The sequence below is a fragment of the Ambystoma mexicanum genome, chromosome 12 (assembly GCF_040938575.1).
Source record: "Ambystoma mexicanum isolate Mex_15411 chromosome 12, UKY_AmexF1_1, whole genome shotgun sequence".
In the NCBI taxonomy this organism is placed as follows: Eukaryota; Metazoa; Chordata; class Amphibia; order Caudata; family Ambystomatidae; genus Ambystoma; species Ambystoma mexicanum.
In genome coordinates, this window is record NC_090936.1 from 1,009,431,777 (window position 1) to 1,009,456,474 (window position 24,698).

Below are 24,698 nucleotides of genomic sequence, written 5' to 3' on the forward strand. Positions count from 1 at the left end.
AAAAGTGGTCAGATTTTGTTGCAAGTGCAAACAGATCCCTCTCTGCTTCTGAGCCCGAATAGACCTGGGCCTCCACCAAAAGCTCTGGATTCTTGGACTTATCTTGGTTTTGCATCAAGGGCAATAAATTGCCGCATTTGCCTACCTCAGCCATATTTGTGGACATTGTGGCAATTTGTGCCGTTTCGTGGCAACGGGTGAGGCTACAACTAGATACCATCTAGATACCGCCACACTACACAAAACAAACCAAGAATCATTTCTATGTTCACACCCATCATTCTATGTTCACACCCATCATCTCTGAGATGCTGGAAGCACACCTAGAGTGAACAACCCCACATAGTCCATAAAACAACGCTAACAAGTGCCCACAACCACAACCCACCATAACACCACACAACACACTAACACCAACACAAACACTATCACACACCCAAGGCACTGAATCGCACCCATACGGTTGCAATGCACAGGGCCTCCCGCACCAATGCCCACATGCAAAACAAAACCCACAGACACCAGTTCCTCCTGGTTCTAAACCTATCCTCTCATCCTATTCTCACTAACCTCCCCACACCTCTCCCTTGCAGAGCCATTCGAGCGCCTGGAGACTGCCCCTGCGTAGTAGCGGTGCGCAGTATAAATCAACATAACATAACACCTTGATGACGACCCGCATTTGAGGCTGCCTCATCATCACGCGAGTTAGACACAGCAGGTGTAATAATTGGCGTCCCATTTTTAAATGGGATCGTGTGACCTCACTTCTTCACACTATGTACTAAAACTGTGTTAAAAAAAATGTATTGTTAGTCTCTATCCGCTGTCACCTTACACATGAACTGCCAGGAGCATACATACAGGCCTGGTGGTGTTATGAAAGAGCCCATTGAGCCTCATTACAACCCTGCTGGTCCGGTAACAATGGTGCCGGTAAGCTCACCGGCACCGTTGTTAACAGACCGGCAGAGTACAAGTCTGCAAGCCGGATGCCTTTCCGTCCGCCAGGTCTGACCTGGCGTGCGGAACGGCACCCGCTCACAGACTTTGATGAAGCACTGGCACTGTTGCACAGAGTGCCGGTGCTTCTGTCCTCCCTATTCCCATTGAGACCAATGGGACTCGAACGGGAATTGGGTGTTACTTTTTCCGGCGCCTGGCTTCCGGGACCGCCGGGGCTGTAATGCCCTGGTAATTCCCCAAAGCCAAGCGCCGGTAAAAAACATGACTCTGGCAGCAGCCGTGCCGTTTTTACAGGCACGACTACGGCCGGGGTCGTAAAGAGGCCCATTGACTTAAGAGAAAGTTTGGTTATTGTGCTTTTGCTTTGTTTTATATAGTACAGATATAGCTGTGAAGCGGCAAAGCGGTATGCAGCAGTAGGGTACAACCATGTCGATACAATGTGAGTGATAGACGTGCAAGACCTGGAGAGAGGGCATACCAAGGGTTACCGGCACGGGATACCGTTTCGGGAGGCAAAGGAGGCCCCATTCTTGAGTAATTGTTGGGGTACCTGCGGCTAGTCTCCTGTGGAAGCTATAGTCCTGCGAGTGTCCTGCATTTTCACTGTTCAATCCCTGGGTCTGTCTGAGCGACTCCATCCTTTGCCTTCTCCGGCTACATTATGTTATGTTATGTTACTGCCCTTTCCATGGTCTCCAGGTGCTCTGGCGGATCTAAAAGAGATGGGGATGCGCGACTGAGAGAGGAAGCCAAGTGTTTCCCATATAATACCCTCTTCAGGATACCCTAAGCAGACAGGTCATCAAGCTACTCCTCCCATCGGTGTTATGCCTGATTCTACGCTAATACCTTAAGAAGAGACCCAAAGACGGCGAATCATTAGGCCGCATCTACCTTCGACACTTTCTCTGCCCCGCTGGAATCGGTAAAAAGCCTGGGAGTCAAAGCATCTAGCTCTCTTTCACCTGACCTCCAAGTCGGTGCTCGATGCAGCTCAGGCTATTTCAAACTAGAAATGCTTTAACAGGTGGTCCCTTTTATTCCGCCTTCACTAAAGGGGCCTGTGGGAGCCTTGGCTGTTAGGAATTCTTGACTACTGTAATGCGACTGCTGGCCCAGCCTAAATATCACCTTAATAGGCTTCAAATCCTTCAAAAGTCACCGGCCTACATAAGTTTGCACATTTTCCCCTGGTTCTGCACAAGTTCACTGGCTGCCAATTTAATGTTTGTTTGTTTGTTTGTTTATTTATTTGTATGGCGCACTGGACCCAAGGGCATCTTGGCGCCTTTGCACAGTGAATTACAGGAATACTTTCAGTTTAGTGACCACAGATACATTAAGTGGAATGACGACAAGAAAACAGATAATACAATAGGAAATGCAATAAACAGCATATACATACATGTGGTGTGAGGCGAAAATCCTAGTGTAGGATCAAGTTCAAAGCCTGACTCATCGTGCCATATACGGGCAGAGCACTTATTACCTAGAAGAGAAAATCATCCCTTATAAGCAAACTAGAGCTCTTTGTTCGTTTAAACGTGGTCTTCTCGTGGTTCCGCGGGTTAGGAAGGTGTCTGTCGCTGGTAGCAGTAGCGGCTCCTTCCCTCTGAAACACTCTTCCATCAACCCTGAAGTTGATGGCGGATTACACCAAATTTCCGAAAGCCATTGAAAACCTTTCTTTGCCCTGAACAATCTGTCTAAGCTTATTTTTTCTCTGCTAATCCTCTCCTAAAGTTTTCCTAAACCTAGCGCCAGGATACCCTCGGGTGATAGTGTGCTATATAATAGCCGATAACATAGCATAACATGTTCCTGCCACTTTCAATGACAGCGTTGACTATCTTCAAAAGGCAGCAACAAATTCGATTTGTCTGAGTTTACCTCCAGGTTTACATAGATCTGGTTACAGTCACGAACTATGATTTTCAAAACATTTACGCAGGATAAAATATCCACCTAACAAGGAGCCAGTGACTGTATTGGGGAGTCCAGTGCATAACCAAATAACAGTTTTCATGCTAAATTGACAGCTTGCACCCTCACAGGTCATTGGAAGGGTGGGCAAGAGGAGTGGAAGGGTAAAGACCTGATGTAGACCTGTTGCAGTTTGTCACTGGGACAGGAAAGGGAATAGACCCCGCAATCTCAGGATAGGCCCAAACCCATCAACACAGACCTCAATAGTTGGGCTTTTGAAAGCAATTGACACCACATCCATGATTGCCACTCCAGAAATGCCTTAGAACATGAGGGCAGGCCTCTAGCACAGACTGCAACAGCATGAGCACAGGTCTCACATTTGCACTTCCAGAGCACGTACTGCATGCACCTGCAGGCTCAATGCAGATGTTGATATTCACTGTTTGAACACACATTGAGTTAAAGAGAACTTGCTGCTCCCAGTTTAGAGGCAGAAGTAGATTTTTATGGCAGAGCAGAAGGCGCAGGCATACTGTTTCCCCAGCCTAGATCTGATGGGGGGTCCCTCTGCTGTGTTGCTTGTGTCTGATTTCTCATGGATTCTTTGTTTTTTTCTCATTATTTCTGTTCTTTGGTTCTGCTGCGGCCTGAAAGAGCTTAAAGTGGTTCCAGTCGGTGAGTGTCTTCCTTTGGCAGGGTCGTGTGCTGTAGAAGCAGGTGGGGGAGGGGCGGGGGAAGAATGCCCTCCAGGTTTGCACAAGTATGAATGGTTGCAGCAAAGAGGGCCATGGAAATAACCGACTCTGTTCTAAGCAATGGTGCATTTTAAGTAACAAAAACCAAGTTATTGCACACCACTTTGGGGGAATTGCAGGTCAACATACATGAGTGTAAGACTTTGGAAAGGATTTCTGGGATATAGGGTCTGGGTAAGTAATTAGCTGCTCACAGGTGGTGTTCTGTGTGGCTTTTCTGCCCAATCGAATCATGCTTTACACTGCGCCGGATTATTAGGAACAGGCCGGCATTCAATGATTGGTTTCTGAGTGATTATCCAACACTTAACAAAAATACTTTCATCAAGAAAAAGGTCCTAATGCCATCCAGTCGTTCGCTCGCCTGTGTGGTGTTCAGGAAACGATGAAGCAGTGCTTTTGGAGGGTAACAGGGGTGGGCTGGCCTGCAGGGATTTCGCAGTGCGCCTCTGCGCCCAGGGTCTCTTCTGTGTGTTTTTATTCCCAAATGTTCAGATATGAAAAGGGATGGGCTTGTTGATAAAGTGTAATATGGGGCCACTTTGAACACATTATTTCCAGGGGGCCTTTTTTTCTCCCGGTCCACCCCTGGAGGGCGGAGGGGTTCTGACAACTTACTGGCAATCCATTTTAAGACATTAGAGGCTAAAGAGATGTTACCCATCTTCTGCCTTGATAAAGGATGGCTTTTTTCAAGCTGTAGGCTCTGGGATGGCATGCCCTTAATTGTCAAGTCCCGTCTCCCAGACGCTTTGGACATGATAGGTAATGTGGGTCTGGTGGGGTGAGGGAGGGATAACACGTGTGGACTCCTTGAAGAATGTGCTCACAAACGCTTGCATTGCCAAGGATTCCCCTTTTGCCCCAATTCTTTTTTCACCACCGCGGCAGTTGTTAGGAGAGGGCCTCTGATGGCACGGCTAACGTTGCCATGAACAGATATATACAGTCATCCCATCTGCCCATTGTCCTACCATCATGGTCACATCCCGAGCACAGCTGGCCGTACAGCCTAAGTGCACTTAAAAATGGTCGTTGTCCTTAATCCATGCATGTCCACTTATGTATTGTCTCTGGTGACTGTTCCACTCACTTCCCTCCACAACCTGGTCAGAATGTCCATCAAACTCACCCCATTGTCAGTAGCTCACTGCTCCCCATCATATCTGATTTCTTATCTATTGTACGTTCTTTTGTAATCAAAAGAGCATTGTTCCTCCTGCATATGAATAAATAATTAAATCAATCTGGGCAATCTGTGTGTTAGTTTGGGTGCAATGTGTACCGTGTGCATCAGGGGATGGAAAACAATTGGCTTCACCCTAACTGTCCGCTACATACAAAGGACTCATTACTGTTCACATGATTTGATCTCTGCTCGATCCCTCTGCAATGGTGCCAGCAAGGAACCCTTACTGGACATGCGACCTGTTACCTTACACTGCTGATGCACTGCAGTGTATAACGAAACCTGAATCCGGTTATAACCCAGAGATGGGCATCTGGCCTTTCACACGCTAGCTGCTCCTAGTGCTGAGATATACCTAGCCCGCTGTGTCTGCATTACTTAACTGATGGGTATTCTGCTAAGTGAAGTATTATTAAAATGGCCGCTTGTTAGTGTTTACTTATGTTTCTATGACAGGGCTGCCCTGAGCTTCTTTACATTAAAAAATACTCCATATCAAACCTCTCTTTTGTACTACCAGCTTTACTGACTGCATTTAAAGGGGATCTCCCATACAGGATTTATTTTCTAAAACAGTGAAGTAATCACCAGTTGCACCTTCAAGAACAACGACAACAGACTTGTAAAAATATCTTATTTAGCTGCAGAAATAAGACCTGCTGCTGGCTTTTGTGAGAATACATTTTGCAGTTAGTCTTTCACATGTTGTTTTGGGGGAAACAGGTTAAGACTGAGGGGAATCTTCTTGATGCAAGATGTCCATAATAGGCCTGGCCAGCAAAGTTATCTTGCGTGTTCACCACTCTACACTAACCTCACCCATCCTCCTCTCTTTCAGGACTTGCAGAGTGAAAAAGAAATAAACATTCTTCAGTTGTGAAGTGCAGTTCGGTTAAGACTGTTATGGATTCTTTGCATCAGGATTTCTGTGGGCCTAGTCTGTTTTTTCAAATCAAAACAAGGAGTGTAAAAGCAGTGGTTGAAGTGAGCGGGAACGGTCGGGAGCGGCATTCCACTACTTTTATTTTTTAATGTTAAAAGGTCCACTACTTTTTTTTGGTACTCTTCTACCACTGTGTGGAAGCTTAATTGTAAAAGGTCTTCCCACAGAAGCTCAACAAAGTGCACATTTCTAGACTATTTCCAATGCACCCTTCCTTCCAAATGCAAAACCGCTCAAGAAAGATTTCTTCGAGAAAATTAATAATGCAAATAACCTAAATAAAGAGATTGTAAGTATATTTGAAAACCCATGCAATCCACAATCACTATCTTCCACTCTTGCTCCCTCTCAAGCGATGGTCGATGAGCTATCCAAGTAGTTTATTAGTAGAATGTATCAAATATAATTGATCATATCTGCATTCTCAGGCTTGATCAAAGAGGACCTCTTTGTCCCAACCCTTCAATACCCAAAGCAGTTTGTTCTGGCTTTCTTTCAATTGCTGACACTGGAGGAAGCAGATCACCTTCTCAGTCCAACCTCCACTCAAGATCCCCTGTAGCCTTGTGACTACAAGAACAATTATTCACTTTGTTATGTTTTTAGCAGAGACCTCTTTAATATGTTTAGAGTTTAGAGGAGGGCAGACCCCTGTGCTATGTCTTTGTTCAGTTCAGTGATAGGTAATTTCCTGCAGCCTGATACAAGGTTTGCTTGGGAAAAAACTCTGAAGTTCCCAACGGTAATTCTATACTGGCGGGTGGGCAAGCCTTGTTAGTAGTGGTGATCACTGTCATTGGGCAACAGAATAGCTGCTAAACTGAACAAAAGAGGCTACCCCGCCAATCCTACACAGACCCAGTATTTCTACAATCCCCTGGCCACTGCCATCCCTAAGAAGGATCCTTAACCATTCAGGCTCTGCCTTGAAAAAGACTTTAGTTGAACCACGTGTTGGCTTTTCTGTCATACACCTAGCACACTGTGCCAGGACAATGGTTACAATAATCGATGAATAGAAATTGAACGTGTGTAACACGAACAAGGTGTTTTTGACATCCTTCAACAAGCAAATGCAACCATGGTTATCAACACAATCCAGCGCCACTACTAACAAGGCTTGTTATTAGTGGCGCTTTAATAAGTCACTAGCTTCCGGCTGTGTCCAGAGTGCTGGAAAAAAGCTGTGATCCGGTCTCTGTTAAATAAACTAGAGCACGATCCATCAGAACTGTGACATTTCAGACCCATGTCTTTGCTCCCATTTCTCACTAAACAAATGCAAATAGTAGGGACTAAGCAGCTCGCATTTTGTTGGGAAGTTCAAACTTTTGGAACTAGTCCAAGTGGGGTTTGTACCACGCTCCATTACTGAACGTCCATGCTGGACCAGCTGCATGAAGAGATAGATTGTAGACGCCCCAGGATGGAGGACCTTTTAGACCTATCCATGGTGTTCAACGTGTTCTTTCACCAGATTTTGTTAGCACGCTTAGAATCTTTCAGGCTGGCCTACATGGTTTTAATGAATTACCTCTTTCCCGTCTTCTTGTATTTAGGTGATTAATGCTGGGCCTTATTACTCAACTCACTGCTTTCTGGCCAGTGGAGAACCATGGGGCTCATCTCTGCCACCCTCTATCCCCTTTATAATTCTTATCTAAGACCATTAACTGAGTGGATTTAAGAAACTGTTTTGTTGCCCATGAATTACGCAGATAACACTCAAATGCTAGTCAAGTAATCAGGTGGCAGAGACACGTTCTTCTGTAACTTCAGAGACTGTCTAACAACTATAAAAGGATTGATGGACACAAATTCATTGGAAATCATCCTCAACAAGAAAGGTTTTCTTACTTTGAAAACTCAAAAAAATACTTGGCATTTTCTGTTCGGCCACAATCCTTTGGCTCATGTCCTGGCCACTCATCGGCGGTGAGAAATATTGCATGCTAATTGACTCTGACGTGTGCCTAGGAAGCAAAGGCTAAATCTGGCTTTTTTCCCCAGTTATGGAAACTGAAGCATCTTTTCCTTTTCTAGCCTTTTCACCAGAATTTGAGCTGGGAATGCTTGTAGATCCTCCATACCAGACTATGTTAACATCAAATAATTGCATTTGCCTGAGAAACAAATAACAAATGGCCGGGCTGCAAAGAGTCCAGAATGCTGTTACCAGGCTGCTTCTTATGGTGAAGAAATATTAGCGGAGCATCCACCAGGGGGTGCAGAGATGTGCTGACGCATCTCAGCTCGTCTCCTCCGTTGGGCACCGTTTGAGGGTCTTGAGCCCCCCCCAACACCCCCAGAGTGAGGAGCAAACCATACCCCCACCTTGCCAACGTTGGTGGGCACATCACCCCGAAATTTGAACTTCCGCAGTGGAGCCGCCGCGAAACGGCGGCCCGTTGAAGTTTGGCGGGAGAGGGACCCCTCCCTCCTTCGGCACCGCGGCTCCACAAGAAACTACGCGGAGCACGGGCTAGAGAGCGGCCTGTGACTAGACCGAGCGATGCCGGCTGGCGCCTTCCCTCCCCCCCCGGAGGGAGGTAGTGGTGGCAGGGTGCACCCTGGAAGTAGCTGGAACCGCTCCCCCTGGGACAGACGCAAGCCCCCCGCAACGTCCGGGGAGGGCCCAGAGCGGGGCCGCCGGGTCCCCTGGTGCCTGGAGAAAGCCGGCGGGGAGGCCCCACTGAACACACGCTTCTCGGAGGTAGGCCCCTCGTGTCAGAGATGTCCGGGGGGGGCCTATGAGCTGGAAGGAGGCACTACAGAGATTCCGCCGCCCGTCCCCGGGCCCCCAAGTAAGTCCTGAAATGGCGGCACAGACACACCAGGAAGCGGCGGACACCAGCACTGTCACCAGGGGCATGGCGGCCCTCCTGGAGGAAATCAGAGGCTTCAGGGCAGATATAGCGCTGCGACTGGACACCCTGGATAAGAAAGTTGACAAAATAGACGATAGAGTTCTAGCGCTCGAGAATAACACTGCCTCCAACGACATCCTCGAGACCCAATTCGATATGCGCCTGGCGGAGCTCGAAAGGAGGGAAGAGAAATGCTCCTTAAAGTTGGATGACCTAGAAAACAGGGAACGTCGGTGCAACTTGCGCTTTCTAGGTTTCCCGGAGCGCGAAGTTGAAACGCAAGCGGACATTAATAAAACCGTCAGCGCAGTGGTTGGTCTGCTGTTCGAAGGCGCCAACACGAATGTGCCCACTATCGACAGGGCCCACAGAGCGGGCGCTTCCTCCAGAGGCCCCAGGTCCATTCTTGTTCGCTTTCACTATTTCGCCGAGAAAAGTAAGATCCTCGAACTGGCTCGCAAGGCAGGCCCAGTGGAGTGGGAAGCGGCCCGGATCTCAATCTACCAGGATCTATCGGCTTTCACACTGGCAAGACGCTGACTATGTGCTCCGTTGACAAAAATGCTCCAGTCCAAGGGGGTCCGGTACAGATGGGGTTACCCCTTCTCACTCTCTTTCGAGCTTGAAGGGTACAAATACGCCCTAGTGACGGAGGATGACATCCAGAGAGTGTCCAGCGAACTGTTGACCGGTCCGAATATGGAGCTGGGCGACCAAGAAGGTGAGCGAGCTCCGAGAGGCCCAAAAGGGACCAGGGCCCCAAGGGAAAGACGCAGGGTTCGAGGCCAAAGGAAATTCAGGAGACTGGCCCCGGCATCCCCGGGGCTTCCAGACACATGAGAGGGACCATGGTGATTAATGAAAAAGCCTGCAATCGACTTGGTGAGTGGATGGGGGAAACAATTGTTTATACCCAAGGACGACCTTGGGGTGCGGGGGGCTCGAGTTGTTGTTAATCAAGAGTTATTGAGCCCGGAGGGGGAGACAATGGTGGCCTGGTTGGCGATAGGATGACACCAACGATATGCCAGGCGATCAGGGGGGAGGGGAGAGGAGGGGGGAAAGTAAGGGGGTTGGGATGTTGGGGTTACAGTTATGGAATGCCAAGTTTTGGGGTCTACTACGCACCCCCAGGGCCTTCACGAGCCTCTAAAGGGGTAGACAAGCACTGTGGGAACAGGAACTGTTGCTGTTTGTTGAGGGGAGCTACGAGCTTTTACCAGCGTATTAATGGATGATTCGCTCCAATACTTGACAGTGGGATCGCTAAATGTGCTGGGGCTCACCTCGCCCACAAAGAGATCGTTGTTGGTGCGGGAATTTGTGAGGCTCCGGTTTAACTTCTTATTTGTACAGGAAACCCACTGGGTCCGGGGCAAGGAAGCAAAGCTCAGGGCTAAACTATTGATCGGGTATTCACGGCATCTTCTCAGGCAAAGAAGCGAGGAGTAGCCTTGGTTGTAGCCCCCGGGGCCCATTTTGTGCTTAAAGTCTTGAAATCGGATCCAGAGGGACGATTTCTCATGGTTAAGGGGGAGGTGCGGGGTCGGCTGTTTACACTGGTGGGTATCTATGCCCCGAATGAAGCACAGGACACCTTCTGGGTTGGAATGAAAGAGATAATAATATCATTCTCGGAGGGTACCCTATTGGTTGGAGAAGATTTTAATATGGTTCTATGCCCCGAGAGGGATTGGAAGTCTGCTAAACCCTGCCCGAACATGCGCCTTCACGAGAGACTTGCTGTGGCCTTTAGCGAAGTGAACAGGGAACTGGGCCTGAGCGACACAAGCACCTGCAAGCAGGGTCGGAACCCCGACTATACTTTTTACTCAAGGCCTCACGCAGCTTTCTCTCGTATTGACTACATTTTGGTCGAGACCTCGCTTCAGAGGGAGGTCACTGACTCGGGAGTGGAGATTGTCCCTTGGACTGACCACGACATGGTAAAGATTAGATTGGGCCTCCCCCCTGCCCCAGCAGTAGGATCCCGGTGGAGGTGTAACGACCTTCTTCTGCAGGACAAAGAGGTCCGCGAAGCCCTTCTGGTGGCCATCGAGGACTACATTTCCCTCAACGATAACGGTGAGGTGGGGGTCATGGGAGTATGGGAGGCATTCTAAGCTACTATCAGAGGTACCCTCATAGGGATAGGATCGGGGAAAAAGAGGGAAAGAGCCCAGGAGGAGAAATCACTAAGGGAGAAGATAGAGGCAATACAACCAGGGGGGAAATTAAAAACTCAGATGTTCCCTGGGAAATGGGAGGAATTGCAGAGGTTACGAACCAAATTAGCAGACCTCCTTGTGGGACAGATGGAGAAGAAACTCTCTTTCTTAAAACAGAAATATATGGAAAAGGGGGAAAAGGCGGATAGGATACTGGCTTGGAGGCTCCGTGAGTTCAGAAACAGTGAAGGGTTAATTCCATCCGCACCCCGGAGGGGGACTCGACAGTGCGGGATAGTAAAATCGCAGAACAATTCAGGCGATATTATGAAAGGCTGTATAGCTCGGAATACGTGGGGGACGGGAACGAGGTTGACAGCTTTCTCGACTCCCTCCCGATACCGGGCCTCCACCCCGACAAAGGTGAGTTATTGGAGCTGCCCATAACCCCACAAGAAATAATAGATACCATATCCTCGCTGAAAAGCGGAACAGCCCCGGGGGACGATGGCTACATAGTCAAGTTTTATAAAACATATAGGTCCACGCTTGCCCCATTCATGGCTAAGATGTTCAATGCCGCACTGAATCAGGGCTCCCTCCCACCCACGATGATGTCGGCTTTGATTGTAGTGCTCCCTAAGGAAGGAAAAGATCCCGCCCAATGCCAATCATATCGCCCCATCTCCCTTCTTAACACCGATGTTAAAATTCTAGCTAAACTCCTAGCAAATAGATTAGCGAAACTCCTTCCCTCCCTAGTACATGGAGATCAGGTGGGTTTTGTTACGGGGCGCCAGGGATCAGACAACATTAGGAAAACCCTTGATCTCATGCATGAAGCTTCAAGACAAGAGGCGGAAGGCTACCTTCTCTCGTTAGACTCAGAAAAGGCCTTTGACCGTGTCGAGTGGCCCTACATGGGCAGAGTTCTCCGCAAGATGGGGTTGGGAGATAACTTCTGTGGGTGCATCGCAGCACTTTACAACGGCCCTTTAGCGAGAGTATTGGTCAACAGAGGCACCTCAGAGCCGTTTTCCCTTTCCAGGGGCACCCAACAGGGATGCCCCCTCTCTCCCCTTTTATATGCCCTAGCCATGGAACCCCTGGCTATAGCAATCAGGACAGACCAAGAGATCACGGGGATACGGTGTGGCGACTGGGACTTTAAACTATCCCTGTTCGCAGATGATATCCTGGGCTACCTAACCAACCTCCGGGTCTCCCTACCACGATTATTTGATCTCATACACCACTTCGGCTCCTTCTTGGGACTGAAGATAAATACGTCCAAATCTATAGTAATGCCCATTGCCCATGGGACCAGGGGAACATGAGATTGAGGGCAGCACCGAAATACTGGGGGTAAGAATAGAGCGGGAATCCACCAGATACCTGGGCACCACCAACCCCAGAGACCTCTCCCAACTATACCATTGCAACTTCCCGGGAATCTTGGCTCAGGTTAGTAGCGACCTTCAACTATGGGCTCCCCTTACACTCTCTTGGCTGGGGCGCATGGTTACGGTAAAGATGAATATCTTGCCCCGCCTCCTCTATCTCTTCGCGGCACTCCCTGTGGTGATACCCGAGGCCTTTTTTGAGGTTCTCCAATCCCGAGTCCTCCAATTTATCTGGAATGGCAAAAGGACGAGAATCAAGACTTCCACTTTGACCCTACCAAAGTCAGAGGGTGGATTCGGTCTCCCGGACTTCAGGATTTACTATAAAGCAGCCCAGCTCCGAGTAATGTTGGAAAATATGAGGGATGACATGGGAACATATTGGACATATATTGAGGACATTCACGCCCACCCGAGAAAGGTTAGAGACCTTTTGTGGGCCCCCCCTAGGGTTCTCCCCCCACATCTTAGGACCCATCCCACCCTGGCGGCCCTCTGGGCGGTCTGGAAGCCTAACACTGCTAACAAACGACTATCCTCTTGGTCATCCCCCCTGACTTCGCTTTGGGGCCCCCCTATTGATCTAGGATCCAAGGGATTCCGAGACACCCAATCTTGGTCAGACATGGGCCTGGATAGAATCTCTCAATTGTACCGTGAGGAGGGTTTTATAGAATATGATAAACTGACCGAAGCATTGACGGATAACCCTCCCTCAGTCTTCGAATACCTATGCTTGAAGGGGATCTTGACCCACCCTCGCTGGGCCGATCGTCTCAAACGCCCCCTCACCCCTTTCGAGACAATCCTGACCATAATCACAACGCGGAGAGGCTCCCTATCTAGGTTCTATGGGGTTTTGATTACAGCTGACCTGGAGGGTAGGCAACCTTTCAAGGAGATCTGGGAAACCAGGCTGGGCATGCCTCTGGATGATCATACGTGGAAGGCGATTTTCAAATGCATTTTCAAGGGGTCTCTGTATACGGCTGCTATGGAACATAACTTCAAAATCCTCCATTCATGGCATCGCCCCCCGGCCACCCTGTCCAAAATGTTTAGGGATGTGTCCCCCTTTTGCCCCAGAGGGTGTCTCCAACGGGGCACATGGTTTCATTTGTGGTGGGAATGCCCAGTCATTCAGGTCTATTGGTCGGAACTACTCAGCTGGATCAAGGATATCGAGTGGTTCTGCCCGACCTTACTGCCATTGGAAATCCTCCTGGGCACCCCCGCACCCGAGACAGAACTGAATGCGTTCCCTAAGGTCATTGGGGCCATGTTGAGAGCGGGGAGGCTAGCGCTCGCCCAAAAGTGGAAAAGCGTACTGGCCCCGTCCAAAGAGGAATGGCTCTGCAAACTCAGGTCGATCTTCATATATGAAAAGCTTACCGCAATAACTAATGACACCATGACGGACTTTGTGCAAGAATGGACAGCAGTTCTCCTCCACGAGGATTGTATTTCTATGCGCCTGTAGATTGTATTTTAGGTTGCCTCCACGAGATGCCTATCTCCATTCTTCCTTGAGACTGTGATTGTATCCTTCTGTTTAATTCTCAAGCTGAACCCACTGTGTCAAGTGATTTGTCTGATTGGTACTTGGCAAGTAACTGTTCTCCCCAGAGCTATTACTGTTCGTGAACTCTCAAAACTTGGTGTGTTAATTGTGGGTTAGGGTGGGAGGGAGGAGGGTGGTGGGAAGGGAGTTAATTTTGGAAAAATCTGACAACCTGTCTCTCTAATTTTCTGTGTCTTACTGATGGAAAGGTCCGTTTCGTCCAGCCTTATATGTAAGTTGTCAATAAAACAAATTGTTTTAAAAAAAAAAAGAAATATTAGCACAAATCACCTGGAATAGCCCTGCCGCATTGGCTATGAGTTAGGAAAGGGAGGTGAGGGGGTGGCCCACATGTCTTTCTATGGTGTAGATTCCCAGTCCCCATGTCAAAGTTTCTTGGTTATCAGCTTACTAAGCATCTAAAATCTTCCCTTGCTTGGGATTCTCAACTTTGGAAAGTTTAGGATGGTCAAGGGGATTGTTGGGGGAAACTCCCAGGTATGCCAGAGTTATACTGTAAGTTCACGGACATCGAGGGCCCAACACCCTCCACCAAGATACACGGAGGACTCAGTCAACAGCAAGTTCAAACTGGGATCAGCACAGGAACTGAGAATTATTCAAGCACATCTCGCTCTTCCTCGGCTGGCAGGATGGTTTTACCCTCCAATGGCGTCAGCACTTCGTCACAACCTGGGCCCTTCCCCAGAAAACCGACTGGGACAGGTGATTGGGTACTGAGCATTTCTATAACCTACACAAGACACTATAGATGTTATTCGACTGGTCCTCGCATGTCAGGTGGCGGGTCTTTTCCATCCCCAATTCACCAACTATAACATTGTTGCAGTGTTGTGGGCTTATCATTGGTTATTGCCGTTGCTACCCACCCCCCGGGTTCTAAACTGTGATTGGCTAGAGCTGATGTCCCCAACCCTGACACCCAGAATGGTTTTTAGTTCTCTGTGTACCTTTTCAAGGCAATGAGAACGATGATGTGTCTGTATTGTAACTTGTGTGTACCACCTTTACTGTATGAGAATGCTCTCCGGTCTGGGGCAACACTTGTTGAATACTGTTGCATATTGTTGAATACTGTTGCATACTTGATGCACCCATTCCATCTAATACCATTCCATCGAAATTTTCCCATCTAAAAAAAAAAATCTAATGCATGTTTTTAGGGGGTAAAGGGTTAATTTTTATTCAGGTGCATTTTAAAGGGTAAAAAACCATGTAGCAATCATTGGTCCATTAGGAATTTGTCCAAAATAGAATGGATGATATCGGTGTTCCCTGGCCTTCTTTCTTATCATGTATTTAGTGGGAGTGGGGGTGGTGGCAGGATTGTGACCCCCCTCTTCTGGATCTTTATCCTCCCAGGCCTCAAAGCAATGGAATGAGCTACCTCAGGCTCTCCATCTTGAAAGCAAACTGGTGACTTTTAGCCAAACTCTCAAACCATAGTTGTTCAATAAGTAAGCTGCCGCAGACGTATTCAACCTTCATAACTGGTCATGAAACTCCTTGAATTAATAGGTTGCGCTGCAAAACAAAATAGAATGATAAAATGCCAAGAGGGCATTGATAGTTCTGAGGCATATCATCTTGAATGGCAATATGTGAGATATCCACAGCCCTGTGGTTGTGTGGGAATATGTCTCCTTAACACAAATGCCTTATGGTTTTATTATTATTACTATCAGGGTATTTATTGAATGCAGACCTAACTTCAGGAAGAAATGGAGTGCTTTACAATAATAGGGGGGAGAACACACGTTAGGGTGCAGAGAAACAAGGGAGTGGGGATTTAACAACAGAGGAGAGAAGGCAATTGCCAGCAATGGATCTCCAAGTAAGCAGAGGAGAAAACAGCAGGAATTAGATCACCCGGTCCCAGTTATCGTGGGGAGTGGATGGTGTATGGACCTATGTATTAGGGAGGAGACATTCCTTGAAGAGGAGGGTCTTGAGCTCCATCGTGAACTGTAAAAGTGAGTGAGCGAGTCCGATTTTGATAGGGAAGAGGGTCCAGAGTCTTGGGGCGCAGGCAGAGAAGGCCAGTCTGTCTTCTGTTTTTTTCCCTTCGTGCAGCAGTGGAGTTCAAGTCTGCACATGTCCTTACTTCTGATGGACCGTAGGCCTCTGGAGATATTAGGGTTCTGAGTGAGGTAGCTTGGGGAATTCAGGGTGACAGCCTTGTAGCTGATTTGTAGATGATACAGGCTTGCAGTGGGAAGCAGTGCCATTCAATGAGGGTCTGGGTGATGTGGTCGAATTTTGGTGAGATGTGCTGCAGGAGCAAGACACACCTCAGGGGTAACAGGCTAGTCACTGGAAGGCTTTTCAAAAAGGCACTGTCACTATCCAGGTGGGAGAGGACCAAACCTTAGTCAGCAGATCAGAAGTTGTTTTCTGAGATTAAGGGCTTGATTTTCCACAGGAGAGAAAGTTGATACAAGGCCATTTGTGTCTTTCTTGCTATGTGCTGTTTGAAGCACAGGTGTCTGTCGAGGTCAAACCCAAGGGACCAACTTGGGTGTGAAGCCCTCGAGGTGCTTAGCAGAGAGTCTTGTCTGAATGTCTGGGTGTTCAGTGTTATTGGTCAGCAGTAGGAATTCAGTCTTAGAGGGGTTGAGCTTCAGGTAAACTCTGCACATCCACGAATGGATCAATGACAGGCAGGCCTTGAGCCTGTGGATGTCTTTGATGGAGGATGTCTTGAGGTAGAGCTATGTATCATCTGTGTATTGGTGGATGTGGTTGTTGTGTGGAGGGTGGAGGGTTCGAAGCGTTTCCATGTAATGATTGAAGATCACGGCGGAGAAGGTGAATCCTTGCGGGACTCCACAGGAGATGGGTAGAGTTGGTGAGCTGGAGCAATCCATTTGTACAAACTGGTGGTGATTTACAAGGTATGATTTGAACCAGCTGAGGATGATCTCACTGATCCCCATGCAGCAATGTAGATTGTCCATGAGTGTTTGGGGGTCTACTGTGTCAAATGCTGCTGAGAGGACAAGGAGAACCAGGAGTCAAGGATGGCGATCATCAAGGATTTTGAGGGCATCGTCGATCACCTTGATGGTAACTGTTTCTGTGCTGCATCTGAATATGAAGCCAGACTGGTAGGACTGAAGGTGGTTGTTGGATTCAATGTGTTGGAGGCGTTGTGTGGCTACTGCTTTCTCAAGGATTTTACCTAGGAAGGAAAGATGGGTGATGGGGCAGTAGTTGCTGAGGTCGTCATGATTCAGTGTTTGTTTTTTGAGGAGAAGTAGGGTTTTCCGGTCTTAAGGGTAAAGGGGAAGATTCCTTAAATTGGGGAACGGTTTATGATTGTCAGACAAGGTACAAGCACTTCAGTGTCTTGAGTACAGAGGCAGGGAGGATGTTGTCCACAAATGATGTGGCCTTGAGGGATGCTAAAATGGCATTGAGGCCTTCCATATTGAGTCTCTTGAAAGCTGTCCAGGTAGTTTTGGTTTTGTGAGATGGGATGCGTAGTGTGCTGTTAGTTGTATCATTGGTGTCTATTTGTTGGTGGCTCATGCTGCTCTTATTGAAGAAGAAAGAGGTAATGGGTGTGGATTTCTCAATAGAGTGCAATACGGTCTGGCAGAGGGTTTATGCAGGACTTGATGGCTTTGAAGAGGGTTCTGCATTCATTGTTGGCCTTGGCTATGGTGTTTTGGTAGTAGTTGGCCTTGGCATTGGTGATCAGTCATCTGCATGAAGCATGGAGCTCCTTGAGCAGGGAGAGGTCGGGTGGACTGCAGGATTTTTTCCAAGTCTTCTATTGTTTTCTGATGGTTTGTTTGTTGAAGTTGAGTTCTTGAGTGTACCAACAGGCAAAGGTTTAGGCTTGAGGGTGCGTTGTTTCTTTGGAGCATGGTGGTTGATTTATTTGGAGGCGAGGGTGGTGTTGAGTTCTGGGAGGAGCATGTCGCAGGCCTGGTTCATCAGAGATAAATCAGCCCATGTGAAATGGAGTTTGGTGAGGTCTTCTGTGAGGCACTCCACTGGGAAATTATCTGATGGCTTGTTTGTATAGTTTCTGAATGGTTTGCATCACTGGTCTGGTGTGAATAATGTCAAAGGGGATTGCCAGATGGTCTGACCAGTCTAGCGGGATTGGAGAGCTGTGATGCAGGGTGGGCAGAGTGGTGGTGATGAGGTTGGGGATATTACCTTTCCTGATGAGTAGTGACTTTCGTGCGCTGCGTGAGGGTCAGAGTGTTGACTAGGCAGTCGAGATCTTCTTTCATTGGCTTAGTTGCTGGGTTGCCAGGGATGTTGAAATCTCAGAGGACGATGTTGTTGCAATGCGTAGGAGACATGGTGGTGACCAAGTGCGTCAAGTTTTCTATGAAGGAGGTGTTGTGCTTGGGTGGTCTGTAGATGAGGTGAAAAATGGCTGTGTCCGCTGGGGAGAGAGGGAAGTGCCAGCAAATGTTTTTGAAAGAACCAATAGTGATGACGTCCAGTGGGATGCATGGCCATGATGTCTTGTGAATGATGGCGAGGACTCTGGCAATGTTGTTTGAACTGTCTCATTGTAGGATTCTGTAGCCGTTGGGGATGAAGTCATCTAGGGTGCGGGTGGAGGTGGCTGTTACCCAGGTCTCAGTAATCAGATTGGCATCCAAGTCATGTGTGGTGATGAGGTTGGTGATGTTGCTGCATGGTTGATATGATCTGATATGATTGGTTATATATAAAGCACTTATTACCCAGAGGTTTCTAAGCGCGGACCCGGGGATCGAACCTGTGTTGCTCTGTGTCGCCTGGTTTCCAAGGCGAGCATGTTGCCCCAGAGCTATTCTCCCGAGACCAGGTGGCTGAGCAGACATCGGCGAGCATCGGTTTTCTTGTAGCTGTGGATAATGGAGTGTTGATGCAGTCTATGGTGATGTGAGTGAGATGTCCATGATGCTGCTGGTGAGCGCCATGGTTGGCGATGAGTGGTGATGGTAGGGATGGGCTGTTGTGAGAGAGGGGTGAAACACATATTAGAAGGAACTTACTTCCTGTTAGATGAGATGGGGTTCTGGTTCTGGATCCTTCTGGTCCAAACAGGCTTGAACTGGAATTAGCCTTTTTTTCATCTGCCATTCGGTTCGGACGCCCGGGCGAGAGACACCTGTGATCTAAGATTTAAGAACGGAAGGAAGGGGCAGGGCAGGGCGGGTGGGTGGTGCTTAGTTCACGTGATCATCAGGCTCCTCAAAGGTGTCTGCCTGCAGCTGGCCTGAAGTCCTTAAGTAGCTTTCTTGGAAGGCACCAAAACAAGTCAAGTAGTGGGCATAGCAATTGAGTGGCATGGCCTGGTCACGTGACCAGCAGCATCCTCAAAGCTGTCTGACTGGAGTCCTTAAGTCCTGGAGTTATGATAAAGTCAGCATTGAGCATAACAACACAAACACACCAACATTAGTGTTTAAAATAGCATGTAAAATAAGTCACATGGATGCTGCCATGGTAGCTCACTCTCAATCTGGTTCTATATCCAAAATGCAGCGCTACGGACAAAGAAGGGCACTGAAAGCGGCTGGTGGCTACAGGAGACGGCTGACGTACTTTATGGTGTAACTGGTGATTATTTCAATGTTTAAAAAAATAATAAACATGGAAGTGTCCTTTTAAGGAGCAATCTTGTATGCATTCAGTTTCTTCCTGTGGTTAGGGCCATAATGGGAGAGGACAGCCCCCTTCCTCACATCACTGGTTGGATTTCCCCATGGGAGAAGACCTCGAGGTATAGCCACTCCAGAAATGGATCCTGAGGAGGCAAGGATGTGGATGCCTCTGGGTCAGCCACAGACAGGACAACCCATGGCTGAGCCTCCTGAACGCATGTGGTGCAGAATGCCCACTGACCTCAACACTTGGAATATCAGTTTTGCATGATCCCCGCAGAAGAGGGATGTTAAGAACAGGCTAGTCCAGTCTTAATCCACTCCAGCATGGGATCAGTAAACAGAAAAGCCAGGAACCAGTTTGAAAGAAGCATTGTTGTTTTTCGCCATGGCCATACACCTGTGCCAGCAGTGCATGGCAACACAGATGCAGAATGCCACCAGGGTGCCTGCAATCAGTCGTGCTTTGCCTTCTACCCAGTGCAGCACTGTAGAATGGCACTGCTGAGCAAGCGTTTTCCTGTGGTCTAGGGGGATGCCATGGATAGAGATACTTAACACTGGCAGTCGCTGACACCCGTACTATTGCCCCTCCTCTGGGCACCTTGATGAATAGACCAGCCTGGGGACTCTGAGGCTTGCACAGCAAGCCAGCTCTAGCTACACCTTGGAAGGGCAGTGCATGGGCCATGTATTGAGCGCAGATGATGGCATAGTGAGAGAATGCCCTAACTCAGACCTACGCTGCCCCGGTGCTCTCTGCATGCCCCGGTCATAGTATACTTAGCTCGTCCTTTCCCACACACAGGACGGGGCAGTGGTTCCTCAGCTTGTCTCAACTGTCCCCTAGCGCTGGTCGTAGAGTGAATCCAGGCTCCCTTGGCCTCGGGTGGAAAGAGAAGGTGTGGCTTGGCTTGTCCCCTCTGCCCCCAGCCCAGCCTCCTAGCGCCAAGAAGCGAGCGTTTGATACGCATAGTGCAACGCCATTTGCCAAGTAAATCGCCTCTGTACATGAATTATTTTCCCGTCACTGACTCACCATGCCACATTAGCTTACTTAATGCAAAGCTTGGATTTCCTCCTACTCTTCTAATGCGCATGTGCTGCGCGCGTGGCTTCTTTGCTGCATATTGCGCTGTGTGCAGCAGCATCATCTTGCGCTGCGACGGTTCGTTAGTTCTTTTCATTGCACGTTGTGTTGCCTGTCACTACATCTTCATGCACAACATGTTGTATGCGGTGGCTTCTTAGGGTGGTGTTGTTAGTGCCTTCTAGCGCCCAGGTTGTGTTGCTGCATCGCTACATACACCCTGTTGTATGCCACGGTGCCTTCTTACACTGCATTTTACCGCTGGTCATTGCACTTTGTGCTGTTACCGCTACGTATTGCTCACTGTGCTCGAGTTCTTCGGCTTATTATTGCATGCTGCATTGCTAGTTCTTAATGTCGCGTGCTGTGTATTACCGCTTCTTAATGCGATGTGGTATTCATTTTGACTCCGCATCTTGTGTGCTGCTGCTGCTTCGTGATGCACACCCTGACTTTGCTGCATCTCCTTTCACGCCCTGCTGTATGTCGTTGCTTAATATTGCACGCCCTGTTGTGAGGCACTGCTTTTTCTAGCACACTATGTAGCATTACTGTTTTGCCCTTATCGTCCCATTGCAAATGGGCACTGTGTGTGTGTGTGTCTGTGTCTTTGTGTGAGTGTTCTTCCCAGGAGGACTACTGGGGCTGGCTACATTCTAGGTGAGGGGGGCTGGGGGAGTCCACAAAATTTGGCTAATAGTCACTTTACTGACCCTCCACAATGAGCACGTACACATCACTCAGCCCACTTAACAGTTCCACACGAACACATGGTGAATGTTACATGTTTGCACTCGTTTATAAAACTGTACCCACGAACATAATTGCACTTGAAACTGACACTACACGGGAAGCCGGGCTTTAGTTTTTACATGTTTCCTTTCCCAACTGGGAGCAACCACTCCTGTGAGAAACATATATGTGTTGGAATGTGCACACACTGCTGCGGATTCTTGCTTGGCACTGATGTGTGTCACTGCTTTTCACTGCATTCCCTGCAGTGTGTTCGTGCTTCTTATTGCACCCTACTAAGCCTCCCGAATTGTCCGCAGCTTAATCTGCATCCTGCCTTGTGTTCTCACTTCTTGGTCCGCACCCCCTGTGTGTTGCTGTTCTGGACTCCACACTACTCACTCTTTAATGTTCTCTGCTCGTCATTAATTGTGTCGTGTAAACCAGATCATGTGTAATACTGATGTCGTGAAGTGCCTGTGACGTGGTTCTGCTTGGGACAATCCACGCACTGGCATGGGTTGTTGTTTTCTAATGTACACCTTATCTTGTTTTTCAATGCACAACCTGCCAAATGTTACTGCCCACCCAATGCCCACCCCGCCACACGTGAGTAATTCATGAGCAAGCAGCATGCATGCATGTCTTGGGGACGCATACAGTCAGACCTCAATAATCGGTGTCTGCTACTGCCAGGCGGTATTCAGACATAATACCAAGCCCACAAGATCAAAGTCAAAATACTGAAATCATAATATCTAAAACTAAGAAATGTCTAAATTGCAAACGAGGAGGTAACGTTGAGGGCCACCAAGATCTCCTTCAAAACAAGATATTGAGGAGAGGGCGGGGAACAAGCTGCTGTCTCTCAACCGATTAAATGTAGTGATGAAAGAGGAAAGGGCCACCAGGATTTGCCCGAGATCTGCACATGAACCACCAGGATTTGCTCCGAGATCCGCACATGAACCTCCAGGATTTGCTCCGAGATCTGCACATGAATCACCAGGATTTGCCCGAGATCTGCACGTGAATCACCAGGATTTGCCCCGAGATCTGCACGTGAACCACCAGGATTTGCCCTGAGATCTGCACGTGAACCACCAGGATTTGCCCTGAGATCTGTACGTGAACCACCAGGGTTTGCCCCGAGATCTGCACGTGAACCACCAGGATTTGCCCCGAGATCCACACATGAACCACCAGGATTTGCCACAGATCTGCACGTGAACCACCAGGATTTGCCCCGAGATCTGCACATGAACCACCAGGATTTGCCCCGAGATCCGCACATGAACCACCAGGATTTGCCCGAGATCTGCACATGAACTACCAGGATTTGCCCCAAGATCCGCACATGAACTACCAGGATTTGCCCCGAGATCCGCACATGAACCTCCAGGATTTGCTCCGAGATCTGCACGTGAACCTCCAGGATTTGCCCTGAGATCTGCACGTGTGAACCACCAGGATTTGCCCCGAGATCTGCACATGAACTACCAGGATTTGCCCCAAGATCCGCACATGAACCACCAGGATTTGCCCCGAGATCTGCACGTGAACCACCAGGATTTGCCCCGAGATCCACACATGAACCACCAGGATTTGCCACAGATCTGCACGTGAACCACCAGGATTTGCCCCGAGATCCACACATGAACCACCAGGATTTGCCCTGAGATCTGCACATGAACCACCAGGATCTGCCCCGAGATCCGCACATGAACCACCAGGATTTGCCCGAGATCTGCACATGAACTACCAGGATTTGCCCCAAGATCCGCACATGAACTACCAGGATTCGCCCCGAGATCCGCACATGAACCTCCAGGATTTGCTCCGAGATCTGCACGTGAACCACCAGGATTTGCCCTGAGATCTGCACGTGTGAACCACCAGGATTTGCCCCGAGATCTGCACATGAACTACCAGGATTTGCCCCAAGATCCGCACATGAACCACCAGGATTTGCCCCGAGATCTGCACGTGAACCACCAGGATTTGCCCCTAGATCCACACATGAACCACCAGGATTTGCCACAGATCTGCACGTGAACCACCAGGATTTGCCCCGAGATCTGCACATGAACCACCAGGATTTGCCCCGAGATCTGCACATGAACCACCAGGATTTGCCCCGAGATCTGCACATGAACCATCAGGATTTGCCCCGAGATCCGCACATGAACCACCAGGATTTGCCCGAGATCTGCACATGAACTACCAGGATTTGCCCCAAGATCCGCACATGAACTAACAGGATTTGCCCCGAGATCCGCACATGAACCTCCAGGATTTGCTCCGAGATCTGCACGTGAACCACCAGGATTTGCCCTGAGATCTGCACGTGTGAACCACCAGGATTTGCCCCGAGATCTGCACATGAACTACCAGGATTTGCCCCAAGATCCGCACATGAACCACCAGGATTTGCCCTGAGATCTGCACGTGAACCTCCAGGATTTGCCCCGAGATCCACACATGAACCACCAGGATTTGCCACAGATCTGCACGTGAACCACCAGGATTTGCCCCGAGATCTGCACATGAACCACCAGGATTTGCCCCGAGATCTGCACATGAACCACCAGGATTTGCCCCGAGATCCGCACATGAACCACCAGGATTTGCCCGAGATCTGCACATGAACTACCAGGATTTGCCCCAAGATCCGCACATGAACTACCATGATTTGCCCCGAGATCCGCACATGAACCTCCAGGATTTGCTCCGAGATCTGCACGTGAACCACCAGGATTTGCCCTGAGATCTGCACGTGTGAACCACCAGGATTTGCCCCGAGATCTGCACATGAACTACCAGGATTTGCCCCAAGATCCGCACATGAACCACCAGGATTTGCCCCGAGATCTGCACGTGAACCACCAGGATTTGCCCCTAGATCCACACATGAACCACCAGGATTTGCCATAGATCTGCACGTGAACCACCAGGATTTGCCCCGGGATCTGCACATGAACCACCAGGATTTGCCCCGAAATCTGCACATGAACCACCAGGATTTGCCCCGAGATCCACACATGAACCACCAGGATTTGCCACAGATCTGCACGTGAACCACCAGGATATGCCCCGAGATCTGCACATGAACCACCAGGATTTGCCCCGAGATCCGCACATGATGATTAGCTCCTGGTGGGATGTGAAGGTTGAATGAATGGACCAGAATGGGGAGTCTCAATCTTACAACCTTGTGTTCATTTAAGCATTTACAGTGAACAAAACACTTCATTTCCAATGTAGAGATGTTGTCCTTTACATATTATGGTTTGGATATTATGCCTCAAGATATTTTGACTTTAGATGATATGTCTTACTATGAAATTTCCCCGATGTTAGGGAAATGAAATGTCATAGTTCTCAACAGGACAAAGTGTTAAGAAGGACATTGCCATCGACCCGCCCTTCCGTCATTCACTTTCCATTGCACAA

At 48.7% G+C, this 24,698-nt stretch overlaps 1 protein-coding gene across 3 annotated transcripts in view; it reads left to right on the forward strand.

Annotated features, from left to right (window-relative positions):
* Positions 1 to 24,698, forward strand: part of LOC138514206 (cadherin-related family member 5-like) — a 410,910-nt gene that overhangs the window by 371,143 nt on the left and 15,069 nt on the right. For 2 of the 3 annotated variants that reach the window (XM_069629545.1, XM_069629544.1), the window contains one exon: positions 3,553 to 3,573. The exons of the other annotated variant lie outside the window; for it this stretch is intronic. In XM_069629545.1, the coding sequence (XP_069485646.1) occupies positions 3,553 to 3,573 (21 nt within the window). The remainder of the gene's footprint in view (positions 1 to 3,552; positions 3,574 to 24,698) is intronic. 3 annotated transcript variants of the gene reach the window in all.